We start from the raw sequence: 17696 nt of genomic DNA on the forward strand, positions 1-17696 counted from the left end.
TGATTGGGAGCCCCAAGTGGGAGAGGGACTGTGTCTAACCTGATTATCTTGTATCCACCGCAGAGCTTACAACTGTACTTGACACATGGTAAGCCCTTAATATGTGTCATAATAATAATAATAATAATCATAAAACAACAATAAAATAAAAATAAAAAGGGAGAATTTAAGGCTATGTAATTGTCATTATAATTACATATCCTTATATACTCATTATTATTATCGAGTTGGTACATATAATCCCTGCCCACAAGGAGAAAAGTCTAGATGGGGGAGACAGCAGCGTGGCTCAGTGGAAAGAGCCCGGGCTTTGGAGTCAGAGGTCATGGGTTCGAATTCCAGCTCCGCCACATGTCTGCTGTGTGACCTTGGGCAAGTCACTTAACTTCGCTGAGCCTCAGTTATCTCATCTGTAAAATGGGGATTAAGACTGTGAGCCCCAAGTGGGTCAACTTGATCACCTTGTATCCCCCCAGAGCTTAGAACAGTGCTCTGCACATAGTAAGCGCTTAACAAATGTCATTATTATTATTATTATTATTATTAAAATACATTACTGATAGGGAAAAAAGGAGAGTATAAGGATGAAATAACAACAGTAATAATAATAATAATAATAATTTCATATCCTTCTATTCTCCCCTTTCCCCTCTCAGTAGTGTCTCCCTCTCTAGACTGTAAACTCGTTGTAGGGATGGATTATGTCTACCAACTCTATTGTATTGCACTCTCCCAAACACTTAGTACACTCCTCTGTCCATAATAAATGCTCAACAAATACCATTGATTGATTGATTTTTTGGAGGAAGCTGGGCTCTCTCATGGGCCAGGAGTATTCCAGGAGTTCTCTACCGTTGCGGGGCAGATTGTCTCTTCTCACAGAGGCTGAACTAAGAGACGCCTTGCCTCTCCTCCCTCAGCAGCACGGCCACTGTCCTCAGTGGAACTTACTGCACCAAGCAGGCTCTGGCGAGGGATGGCTTACTCTGATTTTCTGCTGGACTGTTGGGAGGAGCCAATTTGTCATCCAGGTTTGCAGATTTGCAGATCAAGGTGGCCACTGGCACTAGGGATCTACAGGGAACCCTGACCTCAGACCTGACCTGAGCCCTTCATCACCTTCCTGGCGGTGTGACCCCTCATGTTTTGCACATCCTTCTCCTCCAAGAGGCCTTCCCTCCTTTCCTCTTTTCCCATTCTCTTCTGTGTCACCCTTATGTGCTGTTTTATCCCCCCTCTCCCAGCCCCACAATGCTTATGTACATATGTGTCATTCATTTATTTATTTATGTATTTATTTATATTAATGTCTGTCTCTCCCTCTAGGCTGTAAGTTTGTTGTGGTCAGGGAATGTGTCGGTTTATTGTTGTATTGTACTCTCCCAAGTGCTTAGGACAACGTTCTGCACACAGTAAGTGCTCAATAAATACGATTGAATGGATGAATGAATGAGTGAATGAACCTAAGCGAGCATATGCCAACTCAAACATGCCAAAAAACCCATACCCTTCACATAGGCACAAGAATTCCTGTCAGCAATGAAAGGTACAGCAAGGGCCGGGGGAAAAAGAGAAAATGAAAAAGCAGAGACTTAGGAGACCTGCAGTGAGACCGGGCTTGTCTGGCAATAAATAATTATTGATGAATTATTGATGACATCAGTGGGTCAGTCAGGGAATATGGGGAGTGGGCGGAAGACTGTAAAGGTGATTGGAGGGCCAATGAGGTGATAGAGATGGGTACAAAGCCAACATATCAAAGAGAAGGTTGCTTCCCTCATCTGGATTACCCTCGAACCTGTTCACATTTACATGTGGGCATAAATTTCTCCTAGAGTTAGCGTCTAGTTATTGAGCGACTCTTCTGTGCAGAGCACTGGGCACAATCGGGAGAATAAAAGAGTTATGAAAGACATTCCTGCCCCCACCGAGGTTATGATCTGATGAGAGAAGCAGGCAGACACAGATTATTTTTAGTTAGGAGGAGCAGGGGGAACTAATGCATTCATTGATCAGTAGAATTATAATGAGTGCCTACTAAGATGCATAGAGACATCTGGTAATGGCCAGAATATGAAAATAAAACTAGAAGAATAAATAGAGTTCATGAATTGCTATTTGCATGAATGCTAAGGGGGCTGTGTATCCACAAGCATTAAATTGTTGAGATGGCACTTTTAATCATCGTGGTTGTTATTGGCTAAGCACTTACTATGTGCCAAGCATTGTATTATGTGGGGGAAGATAAAGATAAGCTGGTCACAAACGATCTGAGGAGATGGGGATTAATCCGGGAAGGCTTCCTGGTGGGATTTCAGGAGGCTGTTCAGGATGGGGAGAGCAGTGGTCCAGTGGATTTGAAGGGGGAGGCAGGCAGTTCCAGGCACAGGGTCTGAGGGAGGAGTTGAGAGCGAGACAATGTTAGGAGGTTAGCCTGGAAGGAATGGCGGACTCTGCGTGGGAACTAAGTGGGTGAAGAAAACATACATAAGAAAGAGAGAGCTTGAGGAGAACTCTGAAGCTACTGATAAGGAGTTTCTGCTTGAGGCAAAAGGAAATGAGTAGCATTGAAAATTTCTGAGGATGGTTTAGGCAATGCCTTTCTCAGGATGATCCCTGGAGGTTCCTTCCAGCTCTAATCAATCAATCAGTGACATTTATTGAGCACTTTCTGTGTGCAGAACTCTGGACTAAGCTCCTGGGAAAGTACAATACAAAACAGTTGGTAGACACGACCAAAAAGGGAATGGGAATAGTAATAATAACTGTTACTACTATGCCAAGCACACTGTTCAAAGAGCTGGGGTAGATACAAATTAAGCAGGTCTGACACAGTCTGTATACCATGTGGGGCTCACCGTCTTAATCCCCATTTTACAGATGAGGTAACTGAGGCACAGAGAAGTGAAGGATCTCTGTCCACAAAGATCCTTATAGTCTATAGGAGATAGACATTAAAATGAATTACAGATAGAAGACATGGCAGAGTGAAAGAATATGCTCGTAAGTGCTGTGGGGCTAAGGGAGGGGTGAATATTAAGTGCTTAAGAGATACAGATCCAACTGCATAGACTAGGCAGAGGGGAGGGTGGGTAGAGGAAATGAAGACTTAGGGAAGTTCTCTTGGAGGAGATGTGATTTTAGGAGAGCTTTGAAGGTGGGGAGAGAGGTGTTCTGTCAGATGTGAAGGGAAAGGAGTTCTGGGCTAGAGGGAGGATATGGGCAAGGGATTGGCAGCAGGAAAGATAAGGTTGAGGTACAGTGAATAGTTGATAGTAGAGAACTAGAGTATTGAGGTTAGGGTAATAGTGGGAGAGACCTGAATAAGTGCCTTAAAGCTGATTTTAGGGTGTTTCTATTTGATCCTGCCTTGGTTGGGCAATGACTGGAGGTTTTTAAGGAGTGGGCAGATGTAGATGGAATGTTTTCTTTAGAAAAATGATCCGGGCAGCAGAGTGAAGTTTGGAGTGGAGTGGGGGTAGACAGCGTTCAGGGAGGTCAGCCAGGAGGCTGATGCATTGTCAAGGAGGAATAAATAAGAGCTTGGATCGGTGTGGTAGCCATTTGGAGAAGAAGGGATGGTTCTAGAGATGTTGTGAAGGTAGAAGTGAGAAGACGTTGTGACAGATTGAATCTGTGGGTTGAATGAGAGAAATAAGTGGTGAATATTGCCAAAGTTATGGGCTTTTGAGACCGGTGATGTTGGTCTATGGTGATAGGAAAGTCAGGGATTTGAGGGACAGGGTTTGGGTGGGAAGATGTGGAGTTCTGAGTCAATCAATAAATGATGACTGCTCCCTTTATCCCCAGCTGCTAGGGCAGGGGCCAGGCAGAGCAGAGGGCACGGGGGTGGAGTGTGGGGGGAGATGTGGTGGAACAGGGGAGGGGGGCAGCCATTCCCCCTGGGGATCTTGGGGGATGCTCCTGAGCAGACACGTCTGCTCCATGGGGGCGACAGGGCCAGGGACCCCGCAGCTTTCTGAGTTGTGCTTTCCGCCTGCCTCATCGCAGGTCTCAGACCAACACAACAATCCCAGTCAGGGTCAGAGTGGCCCTCTGAGCACACCCCCAATGGTGGCCCCTATCTCAAAATGCAGCGTCAACACCTCCGTTCCCAAGCGGACACACCTTTTACAGATGGAAGCTGTCTGGAAGTCCAGTTGTCCAGACTCCTACCTCCTCCTAGGCCTGGCCTTGGAAAATTTGCCTTGTCAGCCCCCCACCCCAGGTGCACTAACCCAGGTTATGGGTCAAAACCAAGCACTTAATACAGTGCTCTGCACTTAGTTAAGTGCTCAGTAAATACCACTGATTGAGTGATCGACTGATTAATTGTGAGGTCCCTTCTGCCCCTGCCTTTCAGAGCTTAATTTACCCATCTCTTCCTAGAGCCAGCCCAATTCCTCCCTTCTCCAAAGCAAACATGCTCACAGCTCCCTTTATCCTGCCATGCCCCTAGCAGGGCCAAACACGCTTCTGGAATGTCCTTAACCCTTGCCCCCCTCCATTCCCCAGCATCATGACTTAGTGGAAAGAGCACGGGCTTGAGAGTCAGAGGATGTGGATTCTAATCCCCACTCTGCCTCTTGTCTGCTGTGTGACCTTGGGAAAGCCACATCACTTCTCTTTGCCTCAGTTACCTCATCTGTAAAATGGGGATTAAGACTGTGAGCCCCACGTGGGACAACCTGATTACCTTGTATTTATCCCAGGGCTTAGAACGGTGCTTGGATTAAGTGAATGAATAAGCACTTGGCAAATACCATCATCATTATTATTATTGTATAATAATAATTATATTATGATACCTATTATTATTAATCCCCTACCATCCCTCCTTCTGACTCACCACTGCCACTAACTGCTCCCCCCTGCCCCTGATGGCTCTGACACCTTGCTGATTCATTCTGTAAATAACCGACAGAACTTGGCCTTCTTACCGTCAGGGGTCTGTACAATTTCCTCTAAAAGGTCCCTGCCCCAACACTTAGGTCCATATCCGCGTTCCTTCCAAAGTGGCGGTAGAGGCTCGGTGAGGGTGGGATTATGTAACTTTAGCTTGCTTTGAGCAGTGCCCAGGGTGCTGGGGAGCCTGTGCTACTTAGAGGCCTCTGAGAATGGGGAGGAGGAAGATGAGGAGGAGGAGGAGGAGGTGGATAGTGGGGGTGAGGTGTCGGAGAGGGCAGAGATGAGAAGCAGTGTGGAAAGACCGTAGGCCTGGGAGTCAAAGAACATGTTTTCTAATTCCGGCTTTGCCAATTGCTTGTTGTGTGACCTTGGACAAGTCACTTAACTTCCCTGTATCCCAGTTTCCTCGACTGTAAAATGGGGATAAATACCTCTTCTCCCTCCTATTTAGACTGTGAGCCCCATGAGGGAGAGGGACTGTGTCTGACCTAATTAACTTGTACCTACCCCAGAACTTAGAACAGTGCTTTATACATAATAAGTGCTTAACAAATACCATTAAAAAAAAAGAAGAAAGTGGTAGCGGATCAGAAGTGTTGAGGGCATGGAGTGGAAAGGGGAGCCACTGAGACACTGCGGGTCCAGGAGAAACACCCAGTCTCCCGAACTAAATGGCCTCGGTGCTGTCTCATTCAATCGCTTACTGTGTGCAAAGCACTGTACTAAGTGCTTTTATATCGAGACCCAGGGAACCCCGGCCCGGCTGACAGCCCCGAAACAACAGATCCAGTCAACATTGCTGAGGATGGCCTCAAGTGTCCTTGGCTTGAAGGTCACAGGTTCAGCTCTGATTTATCATTCACCACCACCCTGTGTCCAAACGTTAGCCTAGAACAGTGCTTTGCACGTAGTAAGCGCTTAATAAATGTCATCATTATTATCATTAGCTTGCCCTCCCGCATGGGCTGGGGGAGCTCCTTCTCTTTGTACCCTTTTGGCACGATGATGTTCACTCCAGCGCCATGTCATTTATCCTTAAACTCTACCGTGAGAAGCAGCATGGCATAGTGGATAGAGCACGAGCCTGGAGTCAAAAGGACCTAGGTTCTAATCCTGGCTCTCCCACATGTCTGCTGTGACCTTGGGCAAGACCCTTCACTTCTCTGTGCCTCAGTTACCTCATCTGTAAAATGGGGATTAAGACTGTGAGCCCCACATGGGATACGGACTGTGTCAGACCTGCTTAATTTGTATCTACCCCAGCTCTTTGAACAGTGTGTGGCATAGTAATAACAGTTATTATTACTATTCCCATTCCCTTTTTGGTCATTTATTTTAAAGTCTGTCTCTCCTTGTAGACTGTAAGCTCCTTGTGAGCAAGAGCTGTGTCTACAGATGTTTTGCATTTTACTTTACCAGGTGCTTAATACAGTACTCTGCACACAGTAAGCTTCATTTCAGAGACACCCTAAGGGAGGTTGCAAGAGAGGGCTGAAGAGGGAACAGAGGGGCTGGAAAAGAAAACAAAGGTGGAGAAAATCTTAACAACCCTCTTCAAGCGCTTGAAGGCATCTTTACTGGTTTCCCGTTTTCTCCGCCTTCTGAGGACAAGATGGAAAATGTAAGTTCGTTATAGGCAAGGAAGGAGTCTGCTAATTCCATTGTATTGTACTCTCCCAAATGCTTAGTACGGTTCTCAGCACATAGTAAGTGTTCAATAAATACCATTGATCGATTGGTGCATTGGCTGAAACTGCAGCAGTAGGGGCTTAGGTTAAACATTGGGATGAACTTCCCAAACAGGAAGGAATGTAAGAAATGTGGGAAGCAGCGTAGCCTAGTGGAAAGAGCATTGGCCCGGGAATCAAAGGACCTGGGTCCTAATCCCAACTCCACCACTTCCCTGATGTATGACACTGGGCAAGTCCCGGTGCCTCAGTTTCCCCAACTGTATATTGGGGATTCAGTATCTGTTCTTTCTCCTAGAGTGTGACCTTCATGTGGGATAGGGGCTGTGTCTGACCTGACTGATGTGCATCAATCCCAGAACTTAGAACAGTGCTTGACACATACTAAGCGCTTAACAATACCATAAAATACCCTAAAAATAATAATAAAAAAACCCATAAAAAAGATTAAACTGGATGCCATTTCAGATAGTTGTTTGGGCCATCCCCTTCTCTGGAGGATTTTCTGGCTTTATAGGGCAGGGGGATGGACTAAATGACCTCTTCAAGTTCCACCCAACCTAAGGAGTCTACGGTTCAGTGACCCGCCCCTCCTTCTCTATCTTGGGAAAATGTGAACAGTTTACCATCAGCAGTAAGCCCATTTCTGGTCCGTGTTGTAGTCAGTGGTAGTGTAGCACCACGGCTTGTTCCGGTGGAGGGTGATGCAGTCGTAGTGAATCGTGCGGTTGTAGTAGAAAGGGAACCTGCACGGGAGGCCAGGCCTTATGGGTGTGTGGAGCTCTGTGGACAGAGACCCATTGACAGACAGAAGACTGTAATGGCCCCTGGGCAGCCTGCCTTGGAAGCTTCTTATCTTCCCACCCAAACCGTGTCCTCCCCATGACTTTCCCATCACCGTAGATGGCACCACCATCCTTCCCGTCTCCCAAGCCCGTAACCTTGGCATTATCCTTGACTTCTCTCTCTCATTAACTCACATATTCAATCCGTCACCAACTTCTGTCGGTCCCACCTTTGCAACATCACTAAAATTGGCCTTTTCCTCTCCATCCATACTGCTACTATGTTAATACAATCACTCATCCTAACCCACCTGGATTACTGCATCAGCCTCCTTGCTGATCTCCCAGCCTCCTGTCTCTCCCCACTCCAGGCAATACTTCACTCTGCTGCCCAGATTATTTTTCTACAAAAATGTTCTGGACTTGTCACCCCACTCCTCAAAAAACTCCAGTGGTTTTCCATCCACCTCCGCATCAAACAAAACCTCCTCACTACTGGCTTCAAAGCACTCCACCACCTTGCCTGCTCCTACCTTACCTCACTACTCTCCTTCTACAACCCAGCCTGCACATTTAGCTCCTCTAATGCTAACCTTCTTACTGTGCCTCAATCTCACCTTTTTTGTCATTGACCCCTAGCCCACGTCCTGTCTCTGGCCTGGAACATCCTCCCTCCTCAATCCTCACTCTCCCTCACTTCAAAGCCTTACTGAAGACTCATCTCCTTCAAGAGGCCTTCCCAGACTAAGGCCCACTTTTTCTCATCTCCGACTCCCTTTTGCATCACCCTGATATGCTCTTTTTGTTCTTTCCCCTCCAAGCCCCAAAGCACTAATGTACACATCTGCAATTCTATTTATCCCTTTGTTCTTCCTCCCTCCCAGCCCCAAAGCACTTATGTACATATCTGTAATTTTATTTATTTGTATTGATGTCTGTTTCCCTCACTCTGGACTGTGAGCTCGTTGTGGGTGGGGAATGTTACTGTTTATTATTGTATTGTACTTTCCCAAGTGCTTAGTACAGTGCTCTGCACATAGTAAGCCCTCAATAAATACGACTGACTGACTGACTGAATGAATGAATGAATGAATGAGGAGTCTCCCTGAGGAGAGCTGGCCATTTTCCATCTGGCAAACTGGGCAAAGTCCCAGGATTCTGGGCAGAGCTTCGGGGGGCGTTGGGCTTCTGGAGGTGACAGGGGTGGTGGTAAGTGGGTGTTCCCTTCAGCCCTCCCTACCCCAGGAGGGGCTTCTGGGCCAACACTTGGTAGTGACAGGGCAAAATAGCTTCCCTGCCCCACCTCCCTTTGGTCAGCTCAGCACTTGTTGCTTAGCTGTAAGCCTGTTGTGTGCAGGGAAAGGGTCCGTTTATTGTTATATTGCACTCTACCAAGTGCTTAGTACAGGGCTTTGCACACAGGAAGTGCTCACTAAATATGATTGAATGAATGAATTAGCTCAGCAGACCCCAGGATGCTCCCCTTCATCCCCTGGCAGGACTCTGTGGCTCACTGGCTCCAAGACCCTGTCCCCACTGGGTCCCCCCTCCTCAGCATGGGCCAGGGGAGAGGGGCTACATAATTCATTTTTCCCTTCCCTCCCCTCCTCTGAGCAGTGCCCAGAGGCATTTCTACCCTTCAGGAGCCTGGCAAAAAAAAAAGATATTCTAGGTTAGCAGTGGTTTCTGGGCATGGCAAAGTGAAAACACAAACAAGCCCCATCACGGTGAAAATTAAATTTCCAATTGGGCAGTTCTGAGACCCAAGCTGAAGGAGAAGCTTACTGTCATCCTGGGCAGGCAGAAACACAGTTTGCTAAACTGACAGGCGTATATGGAGCATGGAAACAGCACAGGCCTGGGGGTCAGGAGATCTGGGTTCTAATCTCAACTCGACCACTTGCCTGCTGTGTGATGTTGATCAAGTCATTTAGCTTCTCGGTGCCTCAGTTTTCTCCTCTGTAAAATATAGCTTAAAAACCTGTTCTCCCTCCTTCTTAGACTGAGAGCAACAGGACTGTGTCCAACCTAATTATCTCACATGTACCCCTGTTTCAAGAACAATGCTTGGCAGCACATTCAGCTTTGCCATATATCCACCAAATCAGCCCCATCTTGCAAAATTCATCTCGGAAGCTACATGCAAGTGCATGGTGGCCCCTCCCTGAGTGCCTCTTGACTACAAACGAACCATTTGGAAAGGTTTATGCCCCAAAGACTCACAGAGAAAGATACATAGGGGCAGTGTTGGGGAAGCTTAAGTTGGCAGCAGTAATAATAATGATGGCATTTGTTGAGCGTTTACTATGTGCAAAGCACTGTTCTAGATAAAGGGTAATCAGGTTGTCCCATGTGGGGCTCACAGTTTTAATCCCCATTTTCCAGATGAGGTAACTGAGGCACAGAGAAGTTAAGTGACTTGCCCAAAGTCACACAGCTGACAAGTGGCAGAGTCAGGATTTGAACTTTCCACTGAGCCACGCTGCTTCTCTAGCAGTAGCAGCAGCTGAAGTAGTAAACCCAGAGAAATCACCCTTCCTCTTCCCCCAGCCATTCCCCATTTCCTCCCCCTTAAGTCTGCAAGGTCTCCCCCTACTGCTCCCCCCGCACCCGCCCATGCTTTCTGCACAGCTGCCCCCACCCCTGCTGTCTATAGAGACTCCCCTTTCCTCTCCCCATGCTGTCCACAGTCTCCCCCTCCACGTTCTCCTGTAGTCCGTGTGTCCCTCCCCCTGCAATCTGCATAGTCTCTCCCCTCTCCAGTCTGCAGTCTCCCTCTTTCCCCAGCAGTTTGAGCAGTCTCCCCTTTCCCCCTGCAATCTGCTGTCTCCATCTCCCCCCTACAGTCTGTCTCCCTCTCCCCCCTGCAGTCTCCCCCCCTGCAATCTAAGTCTCCCTCTCCCCTTGCAGTCTATAGTCTCCCTCTCCCCCCCCCCCCCCCCCCCCCGCAGTCTACAGTCTCCCTTTCCCCTTAGGGTCTGCAGTCTCCCTCTTCCCTTCCTCCTGCAGTCTGCACTGCCTGCCCTCCCTCTCCCTGCAGTTTGTACAGTCTGCAGTCTCCCTCTCCCCCTCTTTCCAGTCTTCAGTTTCCCTCTCCCCCCAACCACAGTCTGCAGTCTCCCTCTCCCCCTCCCCCTCCCCCTGCAGTCTGCCCAGTCTCCCACTCCTCCTCCCCCTGCGACCTGCGCAACCTCACCCTGCTGTCTGCATGTCTGTACAGTCTCTCCCCCCACCCTGCTGTCCCCACAGTCTCCCTTTCCTCCTCCCCCTACTATGCGTACAGTCTCCCGCTCCCCCCATTCCCACAATTTGCAGAGTCTTCCCCTCCTCCTTCACCTGCAGTCTGCACTGGCTTTACTGAGCGCTTGTCCCCCTGGCCCTCCCCCTGATTCTCCACAGTTTCCCCATCCCCCTGCATTCAGGCCCAGTCTCCCCCTCCCCTCACCCTGCTGTCCGCACAGTCTCCACTGCCTGTCCTGGTCGAAATTGCTGGTGGTTCCACACCAGGCCCGGCCCTCGTGGGCTCCGGTCTTGATGCAGGTTGTGTGCACTTCGTTCTCGTAGACAAAGGGGAAGACGCACGGGGTCAGCTCTGAGGAGGGGCAGACAAGAAATGGATGGGTCAAGCCAGGGCTGGACCAGGGCATCTTGGTTCCTCAGCTCCCAGGCGCCCCTCCTCTGCTTGCTCCCACCCTTTACCTCCTCTCAGATGGGAATTGCAAGGACAAGGAGGGGAGTAAAATAATAGAGGATCCTGCATTCTCTCCTGTCAGGGCATGTGTCTCCCCTTGGACTCAGGCCATCTCCCCTTGACTCCTGGCCAAACGTTTTGGGGAGTCTGTGGGATCCACATCCTGATCCCCCCCAGCCAAAGACACCAGTGACATTGGCCAACATGATCAATCAATCAATTAATCATATGTCTTGAGTGTTTACTGTATTCTGGGCGCTATAGTAAGTGCTTGGGAGAGAACAATACAACAGAGTTGGTAGGCATGACCCCTGCCCTCAAAGAGCTTATCATGAGACTTTTAGCATAATCCTCTATCAGCAGGGCAAGTAGGGAGGATTTATGAGAGTTCTTGATTTCCTCTGGGGGGCTTATACCAGTCTCCCCCTGCAAGTTCCATCTCTGTGATCTGAATGCTAAACCATCATCAGTTAATAATAATAATAATAATAATAATAATAATAATGATGGTATTTGTTAAGCACTTCCCCCTTCTAGACTGTGAGCCCATTGTTTGGTAGGGACCATCTCTATATTTTTCTGACTTGTACTTCCCAAGCGCATACTACAGTGCTCTGCACAAAATAAGCACACAATAAATATGATTGAATGAATGAATGAATGAATGAATGTGCCAAGCACAGTTCCAAGTGCTTAGATAGATACAAGGTAATCAGGTTTTTCCACATGGAGCTCACAGTATTAACCCCCATTTTACAGTTGAGGTAAGTGAGGCACAGAGAAGTTAAGTGACTTGCTCAAAGTCACACAGCTGATAAGTGGCAGAGCTGGGATTAGACCCCACAACCTCTGATTCATTCATTCATTCAGTTGTATTTATTGAGTGCTTACTTTGTGCAGCTTACTAAGCGCTTGGGAAGTACAAGTTGGCAACATATAGAGACGGTCCCTACCCAACAACGGGCTCACAGTCTAGAATGGGGAGACAGACAACAAAACAAAACATGTGGGCAGGTGTCAAGTCATCAGAATAAATAGAAGTAAAGCTAGATGCACATCATTAACAAAATAAATAGAAGAGCAAATATGTACAAGTAAAATAGAGTAATAAATCTGTACAAACATATATACAGGTGCTTTGGGGAGGGGAAGGAGGTAGGGCATGGGGGATGGGGATGGGGAGAGGAAAGAGGGGGCTCAGTCTGGGAAGGCCTCCTGGAGGAGGTAAGCTCTCTTTCCACTAAGCCACACTGCTTCAATTGTGTTTGGACCTTGTAGACAGTCCATCCCGGAGTTTAGGGTGTGAGCAGTCTTTCTTACTTGTTTATATGGCCTGAAATACCTAGAGTATCCCACCAGTCTGCCCTCTTGGTTGAAAAGCTCCTGATGCTCTCTCCCCTCTAGGATTCACACTATTCCTGCCCTTCCTGTTGCTCCAAGGGTTTTCCGATCCAGTTCAACATTGTCGCTCCTTCAGGGACAAAGAGTGGCAGCAGGAACTGGCGATGAAGCTCCACAGGGAGGGAATCTGAGGTATGGACAGAAGCAGCAGTAATTGATTTTAGGCTCTGTCCTGCTCCTCTAGATTGGAAATTCTTTGTGGGCAGGTATCTTACTGATTTATTCTATTATATTCTTCCCAAGCACTTGGTATAGTGCTCTGCACATGGTAAGTGCTCAATAAATATGATTGATTAATTAATTGATTGGCCCCTTTCCTTGGGGAACCAGCTGCAAAGGTTATTCCTGCCCTTCAAAGCTTCAGTGTGGCTTTCAGAGTCATTGAGACTGTAAGCTTGTTGTGGACAGCAAACATGTCTACCAACTCTGTTGTATTGTACTCTTTCAAGAGCTTAGTACAGTGCTCTGCACAGAGCAAGTGCTCAATAAATACCATGGATCTACTGACAAAGAGGGGTCCCCAGGCATCATAGAGTCTGGCAGTGCCTGGGAATAATGCAAGAGGATTGGAGAGTGGCTTTTCTCCCTCCTGGATTTGTGAAGATGTAGTGGGAAGCAGCAGTATGGTCTAGTGAAAAGAGCACAGGAGTGGAAACCAGGAGATCTGGGCAGCTGGGTGAACTTGGACAAGTCACTTAACCCTCTGAACCTCAGTTTCTTCATTTCTTTAATGGGGATAAGATACATGCTACCCTTTCCTCTAAAACTGTGAATCTTGTGTGGGATTAGGACTGTGTCTAATCCAATTATCTTGTACAATAATAATAATGGTACTACTGCTACTACTATTATTTCTACTACTACTATTAACTGTGGTATTTGTTAAGAGCTTACTATGTACCAAGCACTCTACTAAGCACTGGGGTAGACACAGGATCATTAGGCCCCCTTGGGGCCCGCAGTTTAAGTAGGAGGGAGAACAGGTATTTAATCCCCATTTTACAGGTGAGGGAACTGAGGCATTTAGAAGCCAGTGATTTGCCCAAGGTCAGACAGCAGACAAATGGCAGAGCCGGGATTAGAACCCAGGTCCTGTGATTCCCAGGCCTGTGCTCTTTCCACTTGGATGCTGCTTCTCTATTGGAGTAGCAGCATGTATCTACCCCAGTGCTTAATGAAGAAGCCGTCCTCCAAGAGGCCTTTCCTGACTAAGCCCTCCTTTTCTCTTCTTCCTCTCCCTTCTGCGTTGCCCTGACTTGCTCCCTTTATTCATCCCCCAGCCCAGTCCCGCAGCAGTTATATACAAATCTGTAATTTATTTATATTAATGTCTATCTACCCCTCTAGACTGTAAAGTTGTTGTGGGCAGGGAAGGTATCTGTTTATTGTACTTTCCCATGAGCTTAGTACAGTGCTCTGCACACAGTAGGTACTCAATAAATACGATTGACTGACTAAATACTTTAATACTATACTACAGAGAAACAGCGTGGCTCAGTGAAAAGAGTACAGGCTTTGGAGTCAGAGGTCATGGGTTCAAATGCCAGCTTCGCCAATTGTCAGCTATGTGACTTTGTGCAAGTCACTTAACTTCTCTGGGCCTCAGTTACCTCATTTGTAAAATGGGGATGAGGACTGTGAGCCCCCTGTGGGGCAACCTGATCACCTTGTAACCTTCCCGGCACTTAGAACAGTGCTTTGCACATACTAAGCACTTAATAAATGCCATTATTATTATAATTATTATAAATAATTGGCTTGCTCTCTGGAGAGGAGATGGATTGAGTGTTTATCCACTTCATTTTAGCTAGGGAGGGGAATACATTTTTCTCCCAACTTTATGGGTGGAACAACGGAGGCTCACAAGGGTTAAAGTGAAAGACTAAAGGTTACACGGGTTGGACCTGGAGGGGGCTGAAGGTCCCTTTCCTCCTGTCCTCCTGAGTGTTCCATCCCTTCTCCCCAGTTTTCCCTGAGCCACAAAGCCTGTCTAATGGGATTGTCTGGAAATGGGAGCCAAGAGGCGAAGAGGAAATGAGTTGGGAGAAATAGATCCCGATTTTCTTCTCTCTGAAGTTTCCAAAATCAGGGTAAGGGGAGGGAGAGCAGGGAGGAGAACCCGGGATCCTGTCAAATAGATAGATTGGCTCACGGTGCTGAAGACAATAAATCCACTTCCCGTCTCGATCGAAGTTGTCCGTGATTCCACACCAGTGATCCCAGCCCAGACCTTGGTTACATGTGAGGTAGAGCTTTCCCTGGTAGATGTAGGGAAAGTGACAGTGTTTGGAGCCTGAAAGAGAACCAGGATCATGTCAGTCAGTCAATGGTACTTATGGAGCACTTACTGTGTGTACAGCACTGTTCTAAGTGTTTGGGAAAATACAACACAAAAGAGTTGGTAGATATGATTTCTGCCCACAAAGAGCTTACAGTCTACAGGGGGAGACAAGTTCAGAGCCAGAGTAATGAGTGGCCAAAGGAATTGGAATGAGGCTCTGGGGCTGGATGAAACCTGGAAAAGCCCTTTTCCTGTCTCCGGACGGAAGCCCACCTAACCATCCCGGACAGGTGGAAATGTGTCCTGAAAGGCCTTAGTTACCCATTCCAGTGCATAGTCATCCTTCCTCCTTATAGTTCACTTAAATATTCAATCCCTCTCCTCTGATTCTATAGAAAGGGAGAAAGCCGGTTCCATCCTTCGCATGATAGCATCAAGGGGCTCATCACCTTCTGTTTTCCAAGTTGAAACAGTCTAGCTCTTAGTCCTTCAATCAGTCAGTTGGTTGGTTAGTTGGCCAGTCAGTTGGTTAGCCAGTCAACCAGTCAGTCAGTCAGTAAGACAGATAACGAGTGAGCGAATCAGTCATTCAGTCAGTCAGTCAGCCAGTCACACAGTGAGTGTGAGTGACTTAATGAGTCAGTCAAAAAGTCAGACAGTCAGTCAGACTGACAGCCAGATGGTAAGTGAATGAGTCAGTCAGACTGACAGAGAGTCAGCCAGCCAGTCCACAGGAATATATCAGGCTGGTGACTGTGGGCTTCTTTTTCTCAGGGCTGGAGTAATGAGCAAAAATCCAGAGTTGGTCTTTTGGGAACAGAATTCCTTCTGCAATTTACCCAGAGCTGCGTTGGCCAGAGGAAAGAGGAGACATCCCCAGACTAAATGGTCCATCGCCGCGAATGCCATCTCTCCGCTCTCAGCACAGGAATGACCCCCTGAGGGCTGGTTCACAGTTTTATACATGGGCCTGGCCCCTCCACGCCCCAACCCTGCTCCCCAGCATGGACACTCAGGACACCCTGTTCCCCATCTCCAGAGGTCACTGGGCCTCTCTCAGCTGTGACCTCCCAGGCCATGCCAAAAGCTTCTAGCCTGAGGGTCTGGATCTCTCTGCCGGGGCTGCTGCCATTGTGGGGAGGCAGGAGACCACAGGAACAGTGAGAGGGCAGAGAGCAGGCCCTTCCTGCACTTCTTCTTTCTGGCTCCTGGAATGAGGGGCAGGTCCATCCTGGGGGGCCCTGACCCACTTGGAGTTGCTGTAGGGAAAGACCCCAGGGCAGCCGCCAATTCTCAGCACTCCCTGATCCAGTCTCCTGGGAACCTTTGGATTCGCAGGACAATGGGGGCTCAGGGGTGTGCGTGGGGAAAGGGAGTAATAATAGTAGTAATAATAGTGATGGTATTTGTTAAGTGCTTACTTTGTGCCAAGCACTGGTCTAAGCGCGGGGGTAGATATAAAATAATCAGGTTGTCCCATGTGGGGCTCACAGTCTCAATCCTCATTTTACAGATGAGGTAACTGAGGCACAGAGAAGTTAAGTGGCTTGCCCAAAGTCACACAGCTGTCAAGTGGTGGAGCTGGGATTAGAACCCACCACCTCTGACACCCAAGCCTGTGCTCTTTCCACAAAGCCACGCTTCTTTCTCTAAAGCAGTAGGAACAGTAAACTGGTGGGAGCTCACCCCCATTGTGCCCTCATCTCCAGACCTCCCCCCCGCCTCCCCAACAGGGAGACCCTGAGGCCAGGAGCCATTCCTCAGTGGCAGCAGAGCAGAGCAGGACAGGGTGGCCCAACTGGGGAAGGGGCTCAGAAGAAGAATGAGGTCGGGCCTTCAGGGCAGGAACAGGACACAACCTCCCTCAGCCACCCATTCCAGGGCTTAATCACTTCATGGTCATGGAGTTCTTAGAACTTCTATCCTTGCTGCTGCCATGTAAGTACCGGACCACTTATTTTTATTACGGAGTTTACTGAGCGCTTACCAAGTGTCAAGTGGCATGCAAAGCACTGGGGTAGATACAAGATAATCAGATTGGATGTTGTACCTGTCCCTCTCAGGGTTCACACAATATTAATCGGTAGGGAGAGCGGGGGTAGTCCTATTTTACTAAGGAAGAAACTGAGGCCCAGAGGTTAATTGGCTTGCTTAAGGTCACCCAGCTGGTCAGTGGCAAAACTAGGACTTGAACCCCAGGCTCCTGACTCCCAGTCCTATGCCATTTCTTCTAGGCTCTGCTCCCCACCCCTTCTTTGAAGGACTCTTCATCAAGACCTTAGTACGACGCTCTGCATACTGTCAGTGCTCAGTAAATACCACTGACTGATTGATCAAGCTACCATTCCTGTCTATTAACTCGGCTCACTCTAGAAAATTGCCTTTTTTCAGGAGATGCTGCCAGACACCTTTGCTTAAAGACCATTTCTATAGCATCACTCCCTTTTCAGAGTCCAAAGGCTGAGGTTACTGTCGACCAATCAATTAGTCATTAAATCAATTAATTTCTCTCCTCTGCAGTCTCCTATTTCCTCCTGTCTGCAGGACATCTCAACTAGGTTGCCCGACTGACTCCTAAAACTTAACATGTTCAAAACAGAACTCCTTCTCTTCCCACCCAAATTGTCCCCCGGCATGACTTTCTTATCACTGTAGACAGCACCACCACCTTCCCTGTCTCAAAAGCCTGTAACCTTGGTGTTATCCTTGACTTATCTCTCTCTTTCCACCCACAGATCCTGTGTCACCAAATCCTGTTGGTTCAATCTTCACAGTATCGCTAAATTCCACAATTTCCTCCACATCCAAACTGCTACCATGTTAATCCAAGCACTTAACCTATCATGCCTTGATTACTGCATCAGCTTCCTCAATGACCTCTTTCCCTACTGTCTGTTCCCGCAGCAGACTATAATTCACTCCACTGCCCAGACCATTTTTCT

The 17696-nt window shown here is 47.9% G+C and overlaps 1 protein-coding gene across 1 annotated transcript; it reads right to left on the reverse strand.

The window, feature by feature from the left end:
* Positions 1–7224: 7224 nt before the first annotated feature.
* On the reverse strand, positions 7225–15648 carry LOC119928784 (epididymal sperm-binding protein 1-like). The gene is made up of 5 exons (XM_038747300.1): positions 15594–15648; positions 14626–14766; positions 10827–10973; positions 9482–9560; positions 7225–7342 (listed from the first exon to the last, which is right to left on the reverse strand). The coding sequence occupies exons 1-5, from the start codon at positions 15646–15648 to the stop codon at positions 7225–7227; spliced, it is 540 nt and encodes a 179-aa protein (XP_038603228.1).
* Between the last annotated feature and the right edge of the window lie 2048 nt (positions 15649–17696).

This window comes from Tachyglossus aculeatus, chromosome 5 (genome assembly GCF_015852505.1).
Source record: "Tachyglossus aculeatus isolate mTacAcu1 chromosome 5, mTacAcu1.pri, whole genome shotgun sequence".
NCBI lineage: Eukaryota > Metazoa > Chordata > Mammalia > Monotremata > Tachyglossidae > Tachyglossus > Tachyglossus aculeatus.